This window comes from Cynocephalus volans, chromosome 3 (genome assembly GCF_027409185.1).
Source record: "Cynocephalus volans isolate mCynVol1 chromosome 3, mCynVol1.pri, whole genome shotgun sequence".
NCBI lineage: Eukaryota > Metazoa > Chordata > Mammalia > Dermoptera > Cynocephalidae > Cynocephalus > Cynocephalus volans.
This window is the reverse complement of record NC_084462.1, coordinates 122,101,665-122,124,214: the sequence shown is the minus strand read 5'-3', so window position 1 is coordinate 122,124,214 and position 22,550 is coordinate 122,101,665. Positions and strand designations below refer to the sequence as shown.

Genomic DNA, 22,550 nt, shown 5'->3' with positions numbered 1-22,550 from the left:
GGACAAACAATACATGAGGGTACTTCAAAAAGTTCATGGAAAATAGAATGAAAAGATAATAATCTTTCCATGAACTTTCTGAAGTACCCTCAACATATCTTTACTGTCTTGCCTAGCAGTATGTCAACTGTGCTGCAATGTCTTTGTGACCCGAAGAGCTAGACTGAAATCCAGTCCAATTAGACTTTTATCTTCATTATGCAACCAAAACCATTCTTGCCATGATCACCTGCTCCTTGAACAGTCTTAACCATCTCAATAAACCTATATATTTTCAGTTGCTTCAGTAAAAATCCTTTAAATCATCCTTAATTAATTTCTTCCTCACATCCCACATCCACTGCATGAGCAAATCCTGTTGTCTCTACTTCCAAAATCTATCTAGAATCTGATGATTTTTTACCACTTTGATTGCTATCACCCCAGACCAAGCAACCATTTCTCACCTGGATTATTTCAACAGCCTTCAACTGGTCTCTCTGCTTCCACTACAATCTATTCTTCACACAGCAACCAGAGCGAGCTTTCTGGAACATAAACTAGATCATATCAATTCACTGTTCCCAACTCCCAATGTTTCCTTTTATATTTAAGAATCCAAAATCCTTACCACAGCCCATAAACATCACTTCCCCACTCTCAAGTCTACAATGATTTCCTGGCACGCTTATGAATAAGTTCAAACTTAATACTAAAGATGGCCTACAAGGCACTATACGGTATTGTCCCTGGGCACTTTGTCAGCCTCTCTTCTTACCACTTGCTGCACTCACTCTTTCCCAGACATGCTGACTTCTATGCTGTCCCTCAGACAAAGCAAGCACATCTCCATCTGAGGGCCTCTGCACATGCCATTACCTCTTCTTCAGATACCCAGACACCTCACTCTCTCATTCCACTCAGTTCAATGCTCAGATATCACTATCTCATGGAGACTTCTGACCACTCCATACAAAACAGTAACCCTCATTACACGGCTTTGTTTTTCTTCATGACACTTATCACTTCCTTAACATTGTTTATCACTCCACTGTCACTCTCTTCCACTAGAATATAAGTTCTATGAGGACAGGAAGTTGCCAATCTTGTTCACTGCCCCTCCGCTCCTTGTCTAAAATAGTATCTGGTATGTAGTAGGTGCTCAACAAATTTACACATTGAAGAAATTAATGGCTGAACTCATGCATTTGCCAAGTTGTTGCTGAGTTCCTACTATGTGCCATGATTTAATAGGAGTAATTGCATTAGGCTATAGTCCCTACAACTCTTCAATGAGTTCCACCTTCATTGAAAATATAGAAGCTATCAGACTTGAACACTTCCCTCATTTTCTTATAATCAAATATACAGAACCACTTACACCCTTACCCCTCTTCCCTCTGTTAATGACAGAAGTATCCTCCTTCCCTGCAAGTTCCATTATATCACTGGTGTTCTGTATCCCATCCATATTGCCTTCTCAGGGGCTTCCCTCTTTGAATAACTCCCAATTTTTCTGTATCATCAATTGTTCCCTCTCTACTAGATCATTCCCATCATCTTGTAAACCCGTTCAACTTTCTCCCATTAAAAATATCATTTTAAAAACATACAGAGTTCTGATCCTGCTATGATGGTATAAGCCCCCTAGAGCACATTTCATCTATAACAGCAATAAACTCTGGAATCAGAAAATAGCTACATGAGAATTCTGAAGAGTAAACAAGGCAGGCACTCTGTAGAATGGGAGGCAAAACTTGGAATAGTGTCATGAGATAAGTTTCCCACTCTTTTTTCCTTTGGTGGTTTTGTACCAGGGACAAGCTACAATCTTGGAGCAGCTGAGTGCAGGTACCTAATTGCAATAGATACTCTGAAATTTCACTAGACAGAAAAACTGCTTAGAAAAAATTGCCATGGGGCAACGGTGAGAAGGAAACTCCAGACTGAATGAGGGGATCGTCTAATTCTGTGTTTGAACTCATACTTGTCTAACTCCTGAACAACTCCTGGGTGGGGCCGACTGAAGCAGGACAGCAAACGTTTAAGGAACTGAACTGAGATGAAAAGACTAGAAAATTATGAATCTGAGTTACTTAACTACTTAACAGATTTGGGAAACCGACCAATCAAAAATCTGGGCTAAAAAGGTTACTCTGATTAAACAAGAAAATTTAGTCCTGAAGCTCTTAAAAACAAGGGAGAAAAGAAAAACTAAATGAAAGACATACTTTTTACTGTCTGGTTTAGGGAAGAGAGGGAGGAAGGAAGGAGCTATGACAGAGAGAGAAACTTTTGAGACCCTAAACAACAAAAGCAATATATGGTCTTATAAAAGGTACACAGGACAAAAGCATGAACATCTTCAGCAAGTTTTTATAAAAGCAGAAATGATTCCTCTTTATGACCCTTAGAGTATTCATCCTTGATAAAGTTTTAAATTTACTTTAATTAAAAACAAAATTGTCAGGGGATGTAGATTGGTAAATGGAAAAAAATTCAAATACAGAAGTGCAAAAAGTAAAAAACTGAAAGCCTTTGTCTACCCACTTCCTGCCCCCATACCCAAGAAATAATCACTGCAATAGTTTAATGTATATAATTCCAGGCTTTCTATGTAGATATGCAAACACACATTATACATACATACATCATATACATACAGCTTTATAAAATGTATTCCCACGTAAACATTCAAAAATATATTAATTGTGACTTAAATTTGAATGGTAGAACTACTGCATTTTCTAAATTTTTATAATCAGCCTGTATTGTTTTTACTATCAAATAAAATAAATAAAATATTTTTAAGGAAACAAAGAACAAGATCTTACTAGACAACATTCTTGAAGAATAGAAAAAGCAAATGCTGAGAGTGGATGAACCTTTATGAGAAAAAAATTATAGTCCCAGATCAATGAAATTAAATAGTTCCAAATAAAAGGAACATGATCAGAAGAGAGTATTTGCTGTTTACTTCTTCTCCAAAAGGAAAACATTTCTTCCTTGTATAGCAAGTCTAGATCAATGTTTTCATAGCCATGAATATGGGTTCATGATTTTTCATTTGGAGGAACCAGGATAAATTAACCTGCTAGTTCACATGCCAGTCTGAGAAAGCCAAGCCCTCGAGTTTGAACACGTGTAAATATAATTAGTTTGAGATGAGATATTAGACTATTTGAGGAAACAGAAATTTTAAACAGTTTAAATGTTTTGCTCAAAATGTTCTGTTTGTGTAAAAGTATGGATGATTTTACTACCTAAATCATGGGATCTTTGAGCTAGAAGTTACTTCAGAAATCATGTGGATAAGCTCCTCCTCTTCCAGATAGGGAAACAAATATCTAAAAAAATTAAATAGTTTGGCCTAGTCACCAAAGACCTAGTGAATGAGGACTGGAATACAGATGCACAGATTCCTGATCCAGAGTTCTTGCTCCTGGAACATAACTGCTACCAGCTCTTAAAGAAGCAGAGTAATAAATAAAAGTCAAAATAAGCCTGATTAGAGCTCCTACTGGAGAAAGCTGATGGAAGAGTGGAAGAGTAAAAACAACTAAGGAAAATGTATTACCTCATGCTAGGGGGAAAATAAATTCTACCTCTCTTGGGGAAGTAGTGGCAACAAGATGGGTCAAGAAAACCAGGACTGAGAACATAGATTCACTTTCAGGAGCGGGGCAAGCCAGGTTTTGGTAGGGGAAATCAAGATTAAGTTTAATTATTCCAGAAAGGGGCACAAGGAGATGCATTCGTAGGGATAGGAGAGCCATTAGCAAAAGGACTTGCCTGGATCTCAGATCAAGGATGTTACTCAATCCTGGAAGACAGAACATTGGCAGAGATTCAAAAAGCTAGTAATTTGCAGAAGCCCAGGCAAGAGGGAAGGTCATGGGTACAAGGTCATTAGGCAGCCAGGAGTCATCAGTAGGAATGGCTCACTGCTGCATCAGTGAACTGCTGAGGAAGGTCTCCTGTAGTCCCTCATTGGCTTGTCTGTCAGCACTGGGCTCAGAGACCAAAGCAGAGGGAAACTTCTAGAGAAATGGAGAAGCTGCAAAGTTGTGGCAGACACATGGCATTCTGCCATGACCTAGGTGAGGAGAGAAGCAATGGGAGTAACTTATAGCAAAGGGACTGAGGAGAAATATGTGAGTCTGGGTCTTTAATCAGCTCAGATGGCCATCTGCAGGGGTTACTTTCCACAGTCAAGATTTGACTTCATATATGAGAACATACGCAGTCTGCTTCCAACCATTAAGGGAGCCAGCCATAAACTGGTGTGATTAAACAAACTTCAAGGCTGGATATAAAATGGTAAGAAGGCTATTTCTGAGTTACCAAGTTAAGATTAGTGGAAAAAGTCTCAAACTATAGGAATAAAATTATTTTTAAAGTTGCTCCATAAGCTTGTTTTGAACCAACAATTATTTCCTATCTACATTTAAGTGATAAATTAGTTTAAATTAAGATTTTTTTAAAACGAAGGTACAAAAGCCATGCTAATATACTGTCTTAGATAAATATTGCCACAGTTTGTCTTACTGCCTCCACAAAATGCACATCCTATGGCTCCTGCTTTGCCTGTTGGCAGCAATTACAAATTTTAAATTCAGTTATTAAAAGGTAAATAAATCTCTAAGTGGTGAAACTTTATACTCAATATGATAAAGGGTCAGTAAGCAGTACAACATACCACAGAAGTAGTGTTTTATCAGCTTATATCTTTTACTTAGATAGAAGTCACTTAGGTCATGGCCAAAATGGTGCTGTGTGTATTTTTTTCTAGGATGATGAAGATTTATACTTTGAAATCGGTAAATGTATCAAAAATGTATAAGCAAATTCTGGTTCTGATCTGAAATATTTTTCAACTTGGAAATATCTACCAGAAGTCTTCTAAAGATGAGCTAACAAAAAAGCCTCCAGATACTATATTCGTTGCCAGGGAAACTCAAGCATAAGTAGTAAGCAGCGAACTTGGGCGTTGAATAGCATTCTCCACCAAGGTTGGCCTCTGTTCAGCTCTGTCATTCACACTTACAAAGTGTTATGCCCATCTTCTCGGGCACAGTAAGTCACCACATCAAAAGATACTTAACTCTTTTGCAAACCAGCAAGTCTTTAAAACTATAAACTAAGCAAAACATTTTTTATTTCCTTATCACCAGGAAAATCTTTACTTTTCAAAAGGGCATAAGTTATCAAATTCTGTGTCACTTGGAGATACCTGAAGAGAAACAAAGCCTAGAGTTTTTTTGAAACTATTTTGCACAATACTTTGGTTACAAGAAAGTTATGTCCTGAACACTTAAACGTGAACATATCTAGAATGTCAGTTGTAATTATTTCAGGTCCCCCCATATTTTTAAATATGTTAGTTACTATTATCTCTGGGTGGTAAAGAGAAAAATTCATTATTTCTATTTGTTGATCTCTGAATAAGGGCTCACAACATACCAAAAAAAAATTTGGTCTATCTGATTTATTACTCAATTCAATAATTTAAAATTTGAAAACAGTTAAGTACCAGTAATGTATTTTTATTTTTCAGTGGGTGGTATTCGTTTGGACCAAGGGTTGTTTTCTGATGATAAATCAGCTCAAAGAAATAACTTGTTAGTTTTTTTTTTTCTTTCCACTGAGATATTTCATTTAATCATGAAACTGGTTTTGTCCTACTTCATGTCCTTAAATCAGGCCCCCCCTTTAAATTACAGTTTAAACCATTCACATATTTATACTATGAAATATTCATGTATTAGAAAATAAGAAATTGTCTGTTAGCTAAGAGTTTAGCATATTTTTAGTACCAAATAAAATAACTTCACTGGGTGAAATTATAAAATGAAGGCCAAAACCACAATATGTTTCTTAAACTATAAAAAATACTGTTCAAACAAGACCTTTTAAGAATTTTTGGAGGCTTAGATAACTCTTCGCACAAGACTGTAAATTTCTGGAGTTTCGATCCTTTTTTCCATTTTATCTTCTTTTTCCTAGGATAAACAATGTAACTAATGCCGGCTTTTCTAGATGCTTCGATGAGAGAGAGAGGCAGATCTCTCAAACCGTGTTTTTCATGAATGTCATCCAAGATGGCATCTATATTTTCTTGCACAGAGATGGGTTTCTCAGTTTTATTTTGCTTAGTGAGCTGACGTTCCAGTTCCTTTGTTTTCTGGAACAATATCTCTTTTATATTGCTTTGTATGTCATCCTTGATTTCTAGGGGAGCTATGGTCTCCTTCTTCCTCAAGTCAACTGCAGAGTTTACTCTCTTAATAAGGAAGCAAAGAGGCAGAAAAAACATAAAACCGATTTAGTTGCTATACATTTAAAATTAATTCAGTTATAATTATTATTAATTTGGTCACTACTGAAAAAATTTTAAATCATGTATTTTTAAGAGTACTCAAAAGTCAACTTATAAAGTTAATAATGGGTTAGTTAAAGCAGTGTATAAAATTTGAGTGCTCATATGACATTTTATTAGATGCATATGAACAACACTATAAAGTAGATATGCATTAGTTATGATTTTATACATTTTTAATTAAAAGAAAATGCTCTCTATGTACCCAAATAAAGTACATGCTCTCCTTTTAATTTCAGTGCAAAAAAATTTGTAGAATAGGCAAAAACTATTAAAATGCTTTATCCTATAAAATCAAATTGTGAGTCTATTTTCAAAAGCACTTTAATAACATTGAATTTCTATACAATACTATTCAAATATTCTCTACAATAACTTTCAATCCAATATTTATAAGCATAAGTAACAATCACAGCCTATTATTTATTTTATCTAATCATTAGAGAATCAACTTAATTTTAATAATAATATTTAATGTTGTAACATTAGTAAACATAATTTATAATTATACATTAATACTTGAAACTCTAATAATATTCATTACTAATAAAAAAGATTATATCCAATCCTTTGATGTAGCATTTCCTGCCTATTTAGCCATTGTCAATAAGTTATCTGCATTTCACTTTGCTAATAAATAATAATTTTTTATTGAGATATTTTTCGTTAGAATGAAATTAGGCCCAAATTCCAAACATAAAAATTTCATACAAACTAGTTATGTGCTTTAAGATGTAATAAAATACAATAGAGATATTGACCCTCCATGACTTACTATACTCCCCTGTGTTAAGAAACTATATATAACTCAATATATAATCAGGACAGAGAATAGAATATAAAATGTGTGCTTTTGATAAAAAGCCATAAGGTGGTTATTATTGCTAGAAATACCTTTAATTGTGGAGATTGTGTCCATTTTGGGATATTTTCAGATGATGCAGATTTTCTTAGTAAGAAAGACTGTGAAATAATCAAATGAGAAATATATATTAACCACAGATACTATTTGGTAAACTAAAATATCATATGACATTTGGCTAATGATAATTGTTTAGGTACATTAATGAAATGCAGAAACACTAATTAAAATATAGGTTCTTACTGATTCTGAAGTCACTAACTTCACTGAGAGAAGGAGAACTTAAAATCAAACAATTAATTTAGAAAAATGTATTATAATGAAAATTATCTTATTTTTAAAAATTCAACTTTATATAGCAAACACTTACCAAGTACGTACAAGGTGCTATGGTGCAAAGCTTCCCAGCCGGAGTAAGTAGCACAGGTGTGTGTGAATGTGCAATAGATATGCTGAGCCATGAATCCCCTTAAAACTGGGTCTGTACTTGTGGGACCTGGGGCACCCAACTGTCCCCTGGATAGTCACCTCTAATCATGAACAACCTTAACCTCTTACTCCACACAAATATTACCACTTATAATAGCACCCAGAATGGTGCTTCTATATTAAGAGAGTTGAAAAGCACTACTATACGAGAGTGGAAAGCACAAAAAAATTACATGTTCCATGCCCTCAAATGGTATGATGGTACAAACAGCGATAAAGAAATATCTATAATCCAAAGTGACTGTGGAATGACTCTACAGATGGCATGAATCAGGGGCAAAGAGAATGCAGGAAAGGAGAGGTCAATTCTGAAAGAGGAGGAACCTGGATAAATCAGCTTTGAGAGGCAGCATCAGAGCTGGTGTACGTCAAGTACATGGAGGCTACATGGAAGCAGAAGGATCCTGGGAGGTAACATAGGAAACACAGGTGAGGCCAAGTTATGAAGCTTAGTTAAGCACTCCAGATTTATTTGCCAGATGGAGTTTGTCAAGAAATGAGTGACAAAATCACACCCGTGTTTTAAGAATATAGCAGAATGGATTGAAAGAAGCAGCTACTAAAAATGGGAATAACTGATGTGTAGGTGTAAGTAGTGCTACTACAATAGTCTAGAAAGTGCAAATGACATCCAAACTAGAAAACTGTCATTTGTTGATTCTGTTACATTTTAAGTGACAGTCAATGTCTAGGTGCTGTGGATAAAACAGTAAATATGAATGACATGACCCCAGGCTGGTGAGGAATAAAAAGATCAAACATACATAAGAACAAATATTTGATAAGTTCTACAACAAAGTAACAAAAAGTGATCCATAGTAAAAAACATCACCTCCCCTGCCCCCCCAAAAGTATTCCCTGACTGTACGCAAGACCAGGGAGGAGGCACTGAGACTTATTTAATGCAGTTAACCGACTAGAATGGGGGTTTGATTTGTCCCAGGGCACTAACACTCTGGAATTGCTAGAAATAGTTTCTTAACTGTAGGCAGATACAATAAATAACCCAGAATCCTGAACAAAAATTATACATACCCTAAAACTGCTTGTGCCATAATGATCTAAAGTAATCAAACATTCTCTGCTTCCAGTTAAAACTTTCTCAATTAAAATCCTGCTTGTCTGAACACTCTGTGATAAAAAGATAACAGTTTTAAATTATATTATAGAACACCTTTAAAAGCTTATAATCACTGTTACTTTATGTACAACAGTATTATCAAAACAGAAAACATACGGAAGGAGTAAAATCTAGAAAACACTTATCAGAGATGCTTCGGAGTCCAGCTACTGCCCTAGTATTTGGCCAAAACCCACAATTTGGCTTCAGCATTGGCCTTTAGCCAAACGGGTGCTTCCACAAAAATTCTAGCATCCTTAATCTTAGGAGCCAGTCAATGATCCTGTGATCTCATAAATTAGCACTTAATTTATTTACCATATCAACATCAGTATTATGAACAAGACATATTATGTGGATTTACTATCAATATGTAACTATTCATTTTCAAATACAAGCAAGCATCCTAAATGTAAATTGGAGTGAAAATTTCCTTAAATGCTTTATATTTTGAATTTTACCTGTCACTTAAGTTATACAAGTATATGTATATTTATTGTTGTAAGAGCACATTGCTGCAATAATTATAATTATTATTAAATATGCTACTTCTCTATCTTGTAATCAGTGATTGGGCTATGCAGAAACAACTGGAAGACCTAAATTTGACAGCATGGTGTACTCATGATTAATTGAATCATGCTGCTGCTTTATTTGTTTACTGAAATTTTTAGGTCTCAAACAACTAATATTTAAAAATTTTTTTTAGTTTACTGACCAAAAACTTGGTTTATAAAAGTATCATGTAATTATCACTAACGATGGAGAAGGCCATGGGCAGGTAAGATAGAAATCATCAGCACTGAATTTTTTCTAATAATACTCTCTTATGTTATATTTTTAGAAAGTAGCTACAGCACAATGTAAGGACACAGAAGAAAGATACCTGGTCACTTTCATCATCATTCTTCAAAGACAAGCTATATGATATACAAGAAATTTTGGAACTATTTCCTCTTATGCTTACACAAGATATTGAAATATAATAAAATAGTGGCTGTTACATATTTAAAAGAATGCTTCTAACAACAAGGACAAAAGCCTTAAAACAGCAGAACTTATTAACAATCAATGGCTGTTTACTTGAAAAAGAGAATGTGGTTCATATGTTAGAACCCTGGAAGCTGCCAAAATATTGCTCAAACTAATGTGCCTTGAGAGGGCAATTACAGTGTTGTTTACACAATATCCAATGAAAAATTCCTCCTACTCTACTCCAGGGATATTGCTGAAATCAGTGCACACACAATAAAAGCTGGGGTGCAGATGAAAATGGAAATAATTTACCTTAAAAGTCAATTATGACTATGCTTCTGATTATGGCAGGGCAGGTAATTCTGCTGAGGACAACTAGAAGAGGTACACAGAATATGAAGAACATAATCTTCAAAGCATCAAAGAGCTAACAAAATGATAAAGAGATAATGGGCCAAAATCTAAGGAAAGACAAGGACCTGAAAAGATAAATCCAATATTCAAAGATGCTTTTCTTTTTAGAATGTTTGCCAAAACAGCTGAAAATCTGAGCTGCAGACTTGGCAATTTCTTGGGAAATGGGTGACAGAAATCAAAACCCAAGCTTGAGGTCTCAAGCTTGATAATATATCCCAGTTATATATAAACAGGGATACCACAGGTTAAGAGTGAATGGAAGTAAATTAACCTTTATGTACACTTTCAGCCTGGGCTCTCTGTCATAAGGAAGATTAGAGAAACTTGGCCTCAACCCTAGATTAAGGGATTGAGGCTGTCTCTGGATGGTAAAGACCTCAGGTTCTGACAAAAAATCTTTTCTAGAGGAAAGAACTGGCATTCTAAGTTTCCAATGTTTCCTAAAAATAATGTTTTAAATAAAATAATAAACATTTAAAGACAGACAGGCATACAAAGAAACAAAACACCAGAACATAACAGATTTGGGGGAAAAAACAGAAGTACTGAAAAGAAAAATACAAAACCAACTTAAAAAATACAGGAAGCAAGTTTAACAGTATATTAGATACAACTGAAGAGAGGATTTCTGAACTTGAACTAGAAGACAGATCAGAAGAAATCTAGACACATCATAGTGAAACTGTAGAAAAGAAAAGAGAAAAACTTAAAACTAGCCATGTTTAGGGGAAGCAGAAAATGTATTATCCTCAAAGGATTCACACTTAATACTCACTTTTCAATAGCAATAGTGGATACCAGAAAATAACAGAACATCATTAGTGTGCTAAAAGAAAATATCTTCCAATAGATTATACCCAGGCAAAATATCCCTCAACAATAAAGTAATATAAAGACATTTTGAAACATGGGATAGGTAGAAGGTAAAATGGTTCCAGAAGAGTTAGAAATGCTAGGAAAAAAGAAAAGCAAAAAAAGAGGTAAATGTATGGCTAAAATTTAAGAAATATTGCATTAAATGATAATAATGTCTTTGGGGTTTTAAAAACTAAGGATCTCTCAAAGTAAGAGCATATTAAGTCAAGAAGAGGTAAATGGAATTAAAAGGTTCCAAAATCACTGTGTTTTCCTGAAGGAGTATAAAGGTATTGATTTATAATACATATTGTTAAGTTAAAGATGCATATTCTAGGGAAACTACTAAAGAATAAGAAACAATATATATAACTTACAAAATGGAGATAACAAACCACAATATATTCAAATAATTGGCAAGAAAACAAGAAAGAGAAAAATAAGCATACAACAGGTAAGGAAAATAAGAACAAAATAAGAAGTAGGTATAAATTTTAAACAGGTCCAATTAGAAAAAAGTTTTAATGTCCAAATGTATATATTTTTTTAATTTAATCACATGTTGTTTATAAAAGACACATATAAAATATAAGAAGCCATAAAGGTTAAGTGTAAGGGAACAGATATTAAACAAAGGAAAACTGGTAACAATGTACAAGGATACTTCAAAAAGTTTGTGGAAAAATGGAATTAAAAAAATATATACGAATCTTTCCAAGAACTTTTCAAAGTAACTTCATATTAATATCAGACAAAGGTAGACTCTAAGGTAAAACTGTTCACTAAAATAAAGTTCATATAATTAAAAGTTTCAATTCACAAGGAAGGTTTAACCATTCTAAATATGTATGCATCTAATAACATGGTCTTAAAATATATAAAGCAAAAATTGACAAAATTAAGGGAAGATATAGACAAAACCCAGCTGAGGTTGACATTCTGTCTTCTTGTTTCAGCTCTCCTACTCTGAACAAATGTCCTTTTCATGATCTATTGAGTGCCATTTTTTTCACATTTTTGTCCATTTTGTTTATGAATTTGCTGCTTTAAATGGCCCCCAGGGATAGTGCTGAAGTTCTGGCTAGTATTTCTAAGTGAAAGAAGGCTGCAATGTTCCTTACAGAGAAAATGAATGTGTTGGATGGGCTGCTTTCAGGCATGAATTACAGTGCTGTTGGCCATGAGTTCATTGGTTATGAGATAATAGTATGTACTAAATAAGGTGTCTTTAAATAGACAAACTCATTAGACGAAGTTATGTATTGATAAGTTGATGAAAACTAAAGGCTCACAGGACCCTAACTCTGTACTGCCCCTAGGAGCAGCAGTTCAGTATTTTCTAATTCAGTGCCTGCAGTGGCATAACTACCACAATAACAAGAATCAACTGCACGTTTATTGTATCTGTCCCTCACACTCAAATGTAAGTTCCAAGAAAGCAGCATCTTTGGTTTTTTATTCCTGCATCTCCAGCCTCTGGAACAGTGGCTTGGACATATAAGGTGATCAGCAAGTATTCATCTGATGAATGAATGAATGAATGAACCAATGAAATGTAAAAAGATGCAAGCCTTCAGTGTAAACAAGCCCATTTAGTGCCAAGTGGGATAAATAAGAATTACAGTGCTTAACTACTTATTACCAGCAATGGATGCTGCCTGACAAATAATTAGAAAAATAAAATTTTATGCCAAGTCAAATTGAAATGCAAAAGGCAGTGCAAAATAAAAATATATTCATGAATACAAGGATATATTTATCACCCACTGACCTTTTCAGAAAGAATTTGTCAAAAAATATAAGTAAAACAAAAATGATTAGAAGAAATGGAATGATGTAAGATAGAAGAAACAGTAGTAAGAAAATAAATCAGTAAAACTTATAGGTAAATCTGAGTAATTATTGATACATATGGTGAAAATTGTAATCTATCAGGAATTAGAATATTTAATGGCCTTAAATGTGGCAGATGGCAGGCAGAAGTTAAAGTGAAATATTTTAAAGCCTTTGTCCTTTATGGGAAGAAGGATATAGATTCTGATTAACTCCTGAAGTGCTTAAATACATTTTAAATTTTTTTAAATAAGCATGAAAAAGTAAAATCATACTTTATACACAAACATGTAGTTTAAAAAACATTTTACTCATATTACAAACTCCCCAAATGTGTCAGTTCAAGTAGAAGCAGATGCCACCAGTAAAGAATAAAAAGAGAGGATGCTGGAGTAGTCAGGTGGAACCTTCAGACCGTGATGCAGGTCTGACATCTGTGAAAGGGGATGAGAGAGGAGGATGGGGTAGGAGGAGCTTCAGACCACAGAGCAGTTCTGAGAAAGATTCAGCCAGGCAGATGGAAGGTCCCCATTGAAGCAATCCCACAGCAAGCAGGAGTGGGTCAGCTCTTGCAACCACCTTGTGCCTAGTCACTGGCATGCTCTTGGAGTGAATGCCATGATAGATCTACAGGACAGCAGCTGGAGGCTGGCAGTCAAGTATGTTCCTTCAGCAGATTCTCTTGAAGGAGATGTAAGCATCACATTTCCATGGATGCCGCAACTACTTATGCAAATTAATACTTACCAATCTTTTGCATTAAGGCAATCTTTTTATGTACTTTATATTAACCTCTTTTTAGTTCATGGCATATTTTTCAAAAAAACATAAAAGTATTATTTTGTTAAGTAAATGAAAAAGTTAGACTGCACTAAAAAAACCAGAAAATGCAAATATACACAATAATCTTCCAAGATATGAAACACATACACACTTTGATCAGGAATCCAAAATTGAAAAATACACATATGTATGCAAAGATATATGTTTAAGTATGTTTTAAACGAAAAAGTCAAGAGGCAGAACAATATAAATTATGCTTTCACATATGTAAAAATTAATTTGCATACACTTGTATTACATAAATGACAATGAAAATGTCTGAATGGACACACGAAATTCATTTAACAATGGTTAACTTAAGGAGAGGGGAACTGAGGAATGATAGCATTAAAGGTGGGGAATGTCTTTGATGCTATATACATCTTTATTGTTTGAATTTTTACTGCAAGATAACATTCATCTGTTACTTGTCCAATTTCCTACATGATTTTAATAGGCCTTGCCATTCTGAAAATACACATATTGCTAAAGAAAATAATGGTGGTTTAACAAAAGACAGAACAGAAAGAAAATTTTTAAAAGACAGAAACCACAAAATAAAATAATACCAGTAAGACCAAATTAACCATATGCTATTAATATGACACATCTAAAACAAAACAAAAACAAAGAAAATAGTAAAATAAAAATATTCCTGAACACACAGGGCTGGATATACTAGAGTAGAATTCAAGCATTAAATAGGACACATGGAGTTTAAAATCGATATGACAAAATTCAAAATCAAGATAAAACATTGCTAAATTCATAATAAAGATAAAATAGCTTCTAATAACATATAGTAAAAACTGTTAGTAACACATGGAGAAATGGACAAAACACAACTTCACTGAAAACCCCCAATTAATCAAAGTCTTTAGTGGATCAAATGAAAGAAAATGCCCCATAAAAATGAAATGACACTAGATCTATTATTAACTGAGCACTTATATTTATCAGGCAATACAATATAGTCTCATTAAATCTTGAAAACACCCACTTTACATACAAAAACAAAAACAAAACTGACATTTCAAAGATTAAAAGTATAAACAAGGTTGCCCAAGAAGTAAGTGGGATTCATATTCAAGACTGTTTGATTCCAAACCTGTGTCTGCTTAGTCCTGCCACAATGTAAAAATGGTAACTATATAAAATACCATTGAGCTAATATATAGATATTGGAATATCTAGGATACTACAAAGCAAACATCAAAAAATTCCAAGAAACTGGCTTTCTCAAGAATATACTTTTTACTTTAGTAAGGATTAAGAAAAAAATTTAAACAAAATAATTCCAATAAGTTAAAAAAAAAAATTTAAACACTTTCTCACATAAATGGCGTATCAAAAAGAAAATGAAGACTTGCCATGGAGATAGTGGAATAGACCTCCAGCATCACTCTCTCCCACTAATCAACCAATTTACAACTATTAAAAAGCAATGACAGCCAAGCTGGGGCTGCTAGAGCTCAGGGGAACAGGAGGAGAGACCTACGGAGTGCACAAAGGCAGGAGGAGAGAAAGAAAGAACCACTCTGACCCTTTTGAGTCCTGGCTGCTTCAAGGCTGGAGCTGCTGAGCACATGGAGTGGCAGCTGGCAAAAGCCACAGCTGTACCTTTTGGATGAAGTTGCTTGGAGGCGGCAGGGGCAAAGAGGGCCTTGGTGCTCCCCAGGCCAGCAATACTACTAATAGGGTGTCTATGGACCTATACAGGAGCAAGGAGCCACAACAACTGAAAAAAAGGAGCCATTCAGAGGCTGGTGAGTCATCACAAGGGAACAGTGCACAGCCCATCCCATGCAAGGTGTCTGGAGCACAGGCAGTAGGGGCAACAGGCCCACTGGGAGAACACTGGGGCATAGCAAGGACAGCTGATCTGCCCCCCAATCAGTGTAGGACCACTCAGAGGAGACTGATGAGGAATACAGAACTGCAGGGGGTGCAGTTTGCTGAAAACACTCAGGTCCAGACCAGAGTTTCTACACAACCCAGGTGTACCAGATCTCACAAGACCAGGAAATACCTATAAAATCAACCATTAATACCTGATCTGCACAAAAAGCCTTCCCCAGGGAATCAGCAGCAAAGCAACAATTTAGCTAAACCACACAGCTCAAGTACTGGTCCCTATAGGAAGTTCCCCCATTTTAGAAGTAAACAAAGGACAACAAATTAGTCCCAGTGCAGAGTTTAAGTGGTAGGAACAGCAAATAATCCAACACAGAAGTGAAAGAAAAAACAAAATAATCACAGACCAGAGACAAAGTTTGATATTAACTTGTAAAGTTCTCACACCACCAAAGAACACCTATAAAACCTAGAAGGACCGGAAATCCCCTGGGCTACCAAGCCAGGGAGGGGGAAGTGCTGGGGGGCCTCACCAATGCCCCCCAACACCCACAACCAGTCCCAAGGTGGGGGGGCTGAGGACCTCCACTATACCCCCTGACACCTGCAACCAACCCAGTGACGACCACCAAGAAACCACAGAAAGCACCCTGGGCTCTCCCAAGCCAGGGCAGTAAGGGTTCAAGGGCCTCAGCCACACACCCCTGACACCCACAATCAGCACAGCACAGTGATGACCACTGAGCTACCACAGGAAGTGCCCTGGGCTCCTGAGCTGGGGTGGTGGGGGGGTGTGGCTAACATCTGCACCCAGCACAGCAATGACCAAGCCACCACTGGCAGCCCCCTTGTCTCCCATGCAGGAATGAGGGCGATGCCACAGGCCTCAACCCTGCCCTTCTTCCTTCTTCCTTCTGCCACCCTATTTCCTTCCCCTTTCCCCTCTCCCCGTCCCCTCAACTGCTCTGCAACAACATTATAGAATGTAAAAAAAAATAATAATTTTAATAAACTTTAAAAATGTTTTTTAATTTAATAAAAGAAAATGAAAACTACAATAGAAATTATTTAGAAAATAAATGAAGATACTATAAATAAAATTTTATGATATATGGTCAAAGCCCTACACACACAAAAAACTTGTAAATTACTTACATTACTTAAAAAGAAAAAGACAAAGAATTAATAAAATTTTCAACACAAGAAATTAGAAAAATGCCCAAATAGAATGTCAACATTATATGGAAAGTAAGACAATAACCAAAGAATTTTAAAAGAGAGATGTAGCAAAAGTTCAGAGGGGCAAAAATTGAATTAATAATTAATCTAAAAGTTTTTTGTCAAAGACGATGGGTTGAATTCATTTGTTTTCCTGGCTGACTGGCCATGATATCTACAGTAGTGCTAGGCATCTTTAATTTACAGTAAATACTAACATTAATAAAGCACATGTACTTCACAGGGCCTTAATCTTTAGCTTAGTAGGACCACAGTCCTTAGTTTTTAGAAGGGCCAAAGCCCTTAGCATAGGTAGTAGCTTAATAGGACCACAGTCCTTAGTTTTTAGAAGGGCCAAAGCCCTTAGCATAGGTAGTAGCTTAGTAGGGACACAGTCCTTAGTTTTAGCAGGGCCAAAGCCCTGTGTTTAAGGAACAGCTTAACTTTTTGGAATTACACATAGAAATGCTAAGATTAGGAAAAACAGAAAACTTTCACAGGTCTAAAGTCTCTGTTGCAGATAAAAGAAAAACTGTAATACAGCGAAAGTGACTGCTCTAAGGGCAGTCATCCTTGGTGCAGCTAAGCCTAATGATGGGAAAGTATGTGAGCTAAAAGCTTCAAGGTTAATGGTTGGGGGGTGTTCCACATCTTGCCTTCAGCTGTTCCTTTAAGTTTCTTGCGGAACTAAGTGTTGCCATGACGATTATCTCATTGTTCCTTTTTGTACTTCACATTGCTTAGTTTTTTTGACTCCTTAGATAGTAAATTGCTTACACTATGACTGATTAACCACCTGTGTTCTTCTCTGTAACTTTCTTGCCTGGACAATAAAAACTGAGAGAACACCTGATTTGGGGCTATTCCTAGGGATCCTTCTCTCTTGAGGGAATTCCTCCTGGGATTAACCCCTTTGGGCCTCTCATTGCTCTGGAGAAATAGGCTTTGAGTAATCCTTTGCATCTCCATCACCCTGGGAGAGGTGATAAACCTCAACTGAATAGATGGCTTTCTGTAAGAATATGTTACCAATTAATAAAATATAGTAGACATGTATAAGCCAAAAATTACAAAAGAAAAATTTTTAGTTATCAAACAATTACCTTCCCAAATTGTTCATGTAAGTTCAGACAGTGAATTCTTCCAAATTTCAATAAGATTATTCCTATGCTATATCAATTCCAGAATAATAAACAAGATGAAATGCTATCCAAATTAAGAAGCAAAAATACCTCTGAGAGCAAATTCCAACAAAGGAAACAATACACTACACACATATTTCACCCATGAGTATATATTAAAAATAAAAACATATGACCTAACAATTCAAAATAATATTTAAGAATAATGTACCATGACCAAGTAATCCAAGAAATGTGAAGATATTTCAACATTATCATTCTAAACATGTAGTATCAATAGGTTAAATACAAACATGAGTCCATCCCCACTTTGGTTGCAGGGAAACTGAGAGGTAAATTCGTGACCACATTTCAAGCAACAGCGTATATGGACTGAATTTCTTTGTATTAATCTTACCTCTGCCTTTATTATGCTATTGCTCTTGTTATGCTTTCCCCATGATTTCTTTAACTTTTTTGTTTTATACTTTTCTGACATCTGTGTTTTAGTAAGCTGCCCAAAATACTGCACAAATACTAAATGCCATTAAAAATTTAGGTACAATGATGCTCATCACTGAATTATTTTAAGGAGGAAAAAAAGAGGGAAGAAGAAAATAAGGAAAAAGAAGAAAAGAAGAGAAAGAGACAGGAGGAGAAGAATTACAAATGAAAGAAAATGGACCACAAAATGGGCAGTAATTGCCTAAGAGAGAAGAATAATAGATGATTTGGGGTTTTTTCTCTTGATTTTTCTAGTTTTTAAAATAAGCAGTGTAACATAAAATGAAAGCAAGCAAACATTCTTTAAGGGAAGAAGAAACAAGATTAACAATTGTATCTGGGTATGTTAAACTCTTTTTAACATTAATTTAACTAAAAATGCCCTTTTAAAAGCAAATGAAAATACCATGAAGATCCTCTAAACAACCTAAGTGGCTTTATATCTTGAATCCTCAATCAAATAAAATATCCTTTCAAAAAGAAAGTGGAATATTTTTCTTGATTGGCTAAAGTAACATGGATATGTGTAACATTTCTAAGAAATATGTATATATTATATAAAATTACAGCCATACATTTTGTGAATATCTAAAATAATTTTATGAGTATATAGGTATATATACACATATAATGATACATACATATAACAATTATTTCCATGTATAAATAATTTCTATTGTACTATCAATCAATCCTGATTATGGCAATAGTTGACTGATAATTTACATAACAACTTTCCAGTAAAATTTAATGTCACAGTCAATTATACAATTTAATTATTAAATAACAACAACAATAGAGAAAACTCATTCGGTATTTTACCTCATACTTTGGATATACAGTTTCCCTCATGACAGATTCTGGAACAGAGAATTTGGGTGCAGCTGGATTCCAAAACAACTTTGTAAATCCTGGATAAGCAGACATCTTCAAAAATAACATAAAAGGTTATTAGAAACAGTAACAAATGGTGCCTTGGGTAAAAACCCAAGTTCTTGTCAAAATTGCTTCCAGTCGCTAAGAAAGTGACCTGATTAGCTCCACACCTCTGAAAGTTTAGGAAAGACAAATTTTCATACCCATCAGATTAGCAAAAACATAAAGTCAGCAATACCAAGTGATGCTAAGGATGTGGGGAATTCACAGAACCACACTTGAGGCAAATTGGCCATTTCTAGCAAAATAGAAAAATGTACATGCCACGTACTCCAGCAATTGCATTTCCAGCTATATACTTTAGGTAAATTCCTACACACATGCATGGAGAAATAGGTGCAGGATATTTATAGATCATGAGAAATAGCAAAAAGCAAAGCCTAATCTAAATGTCTATTAATAGAGAAACAGATGAATAAATGTGGCATCTTCATATAATTAAGCACTATCAGGTCCCTAGAACACAAAAATTATGATCTTAAAATTAGTTTGGATCTTAGAAGCATAGTACTGAGAGCAGAATAAGCAAGTTTTAGAAAGATGCATACAAAATTGTGTCATTTATATAAAAGTATTTAGAACACACAAAAGTATATTATTTACTGTTTAGGGTCACACATACATCTAGTAAAGTATAAACTCATCAATAGGAAAGGCCACAGTTCTAACAGCAACTGCCCTTGAGTAGGGAGGAAAAGAAATGGAATTAGGAAGAAGTATAAAAGGACTTAACTTAATAATTTTTAAAATTTCTTTCATTTTAAAAAATCTGAAACAAATACAACAAAATGTTAACATTTACAAATTCTTGATAACATGTCTTCAGGTATTTGCTATTTTGGTTTCTGTATTTCTTTGTATCTTAAAGTTTTTCCAAATAAAAATTAATCAGGCAGACAGGATTTTTTAAGCAGGTAAAACTATTCTGTATGATACTGGAATTGTGGCTAGATAACATAATGCATTTGTCAAAACCCACTGAACTTTACAATACAAAGAGCACATTTTAACATAACGCAAATTTTTTTTTAAAAAATATCATTTCGGAGGTCAGGAGGAATCCCAGGATGGAATGCAGAATGTAACAAAACAATCTGTGTTACAAATGTATGAAACAACCTTACCAAAGAGGGCGGGAGGGAAGTTACTGGCCTTACTAACATTGTAAATGAGTGGACTACATACAGTTAAAGGCAAAAAAAAAACCCTGTACATACAGCACTGTACTTTAGCTGATAAAGTTGTGTCCCACGGGAATACGGATTAACAATTCTGATTTTCCTTTACATGTATACCGGAATTGAATATAAGTAAATTGATGCAGGATGGTGGGAGCCAAGTTTGTCACTGTTGATGTGGGAATAGAAAAAGGGAGAAGTCACAAATTGCCAATATCAGAAATTACAGATGGGCTACCACTACTCATCCCATGGACATTAATGCATAGTAAAGGAATATTATGAACAGCTCTACAGCCACCATTGATAATTTAGATGAAATGGACCAATTCCTTGAAACACACAAACTACCAAAACTCACACAAGAGAAATAGATAACTTTGATTGCCCTCCATGTATTAAAAATTAATCAATAATTAAGAATCTTCCAAAACCAAGAAAACATCAGGTGCAGGTAGCTTTATTGGTAAATACTACAAACATTTAGAAAAGAAATCATACTAGTTCTTCAAGTCTCTTCCAGATCATAGGAGCAGAGGGAACTCTCCTAACTCATTCTGTGAGGCCAGCACTATCTTCATTCCAAAACCAGAAAAAGACATTATAAGAAAACTACAGACCAGTATTTTTCATGAATATAGATATGAAAATCCTCAATAAAATTTGAATCCAAGAATGTATAAAAAGAATTATACGTATCAACCAAGTAGAATTTATTCCACGTAATCAGGGCAGGTTCAACATACAAAAACCAACTGCTGTAATCCACCATATTGACAGGCTAATAAAGAAAAATAATATGATCGTTAAAAAAATAAAATAAGCAAGGTTACAAGTTGGACTGAGCCATTTGGTAATGAATTAGAATTGAAGACAACAGTATAAACTCATGTTTAGCTAAATATAGACACATGTTTACATATAGAAATACTTACAGATACGTGTATTTATACAAGTTAGTATACACATAAATATTTCCTTGCTTTGTCAGCTGATAGGGGTTATAAGCAACAATGCTCCAGTAGCAACAAGCATACCTAATTGCCCAGATCTTGGTTTCTGATTACATTCTTCAGTAAAGGAAACTGGGGATCCTTGCAGAAGCAACAAATTCTATGACTAAGGCAGGAAATACAAAAAATGAACCTGGAACATCTTGTACTGCTAACAGTTAAGAAAGTGCTAAAAAAAAAAAAAAATCCTACTGATGGATGGGGTATGTAAAAAGGGACACAGAAGGCAACTGAAGGAGTTATCCTAATGGCTCAAACAATTCTAGCAAATAAATAAATAAATAATAAAGTAATAATGGTAAACAAATAAAAGAGAGAAATAGACAAACTTCCTCTACAGAAGAATTCTAATTAATTTTTGTGGATTCAAGAAGTTGGAGTATAACTCCCTACTCCTTACATGTGGCTATGTGTAGTGACTTCCTTCTAAAGAGTACAACATGGAAATGTGGAAAGAAGAGAAACTTCACAATGAAGAAATCTGGTAAACCCTACCTAGTCAGGGGATCAAGGTTAATATCAACATTGATAAATCATGTTGATAGTATGAACCCTCGATATGATATGATGAAAATGACACTTTACCTCAGTAGTCTTCCTCCCAAAATCACATAACACAATTCAATCAGAAATACATCAGGCAAATCCCAATTGAGAGACATTCTACAAAATACCTGACCAGTACTCTTAAACTGTCAGTATCATCAAAAACCAAAAAATGTCTAAGAAATTGTCACAGCCAAGAGGAGCCCAAGGAGACATAACCAACTAAATGTAATATGGGATCCTGATGGGATCCTGGAACAGAAAAAGAACATTATATTAAAACTAAGGAAATCTGAACAAAGTATGGACCTTAGTTAATAATGTATCAACATTGGTTCATTAATTTTAACAAATGTACCACATTTGTAAGATGTTGCATAGGTTTCTTAGGACTACCGTAACAAATTACCACTGCATGGCTTAAAACAATGGAAATTTATTCTCTCACA

General features: G+C 34.8%; 1 protein-coding gene across 1 annotated transcript in view; it reads right to left on the bottom strand.

The window, feature by feature from the left end:
• The window catches only part of TTC6 (tetratricopeptide repeat domain 6), a 164,397-nt gene that overhangs the window by 70,868 nt on the left and 70,979 nt on the right, over positions 1 to 22,550 (bottom strand). Inside the window, exons 7-10 of the mRNA XM_063090125.1 lie at positions 19,251 to 19,355; positions 8,745 to 8,840; positions 7,253 to 7,321; positions 5,889 to 6,262 (exon numbers count right to left, since the gene is read on the bottom strand). Coding sequence (XP_062946195.1) covers positions 5,889 to 6,262; positions 7,253 to 7,321; positions 8,745 to 8,840; positions 19,251 to 19,355 — 644 coding nt within the window. The remainder of the gene's footprint in view (positions 1 to 5,888; positions 6,263 to 7,252; positions 7,322 to 8,744; positions 8,841 to 19,250; positions 19,356 to 22,550) is intronic.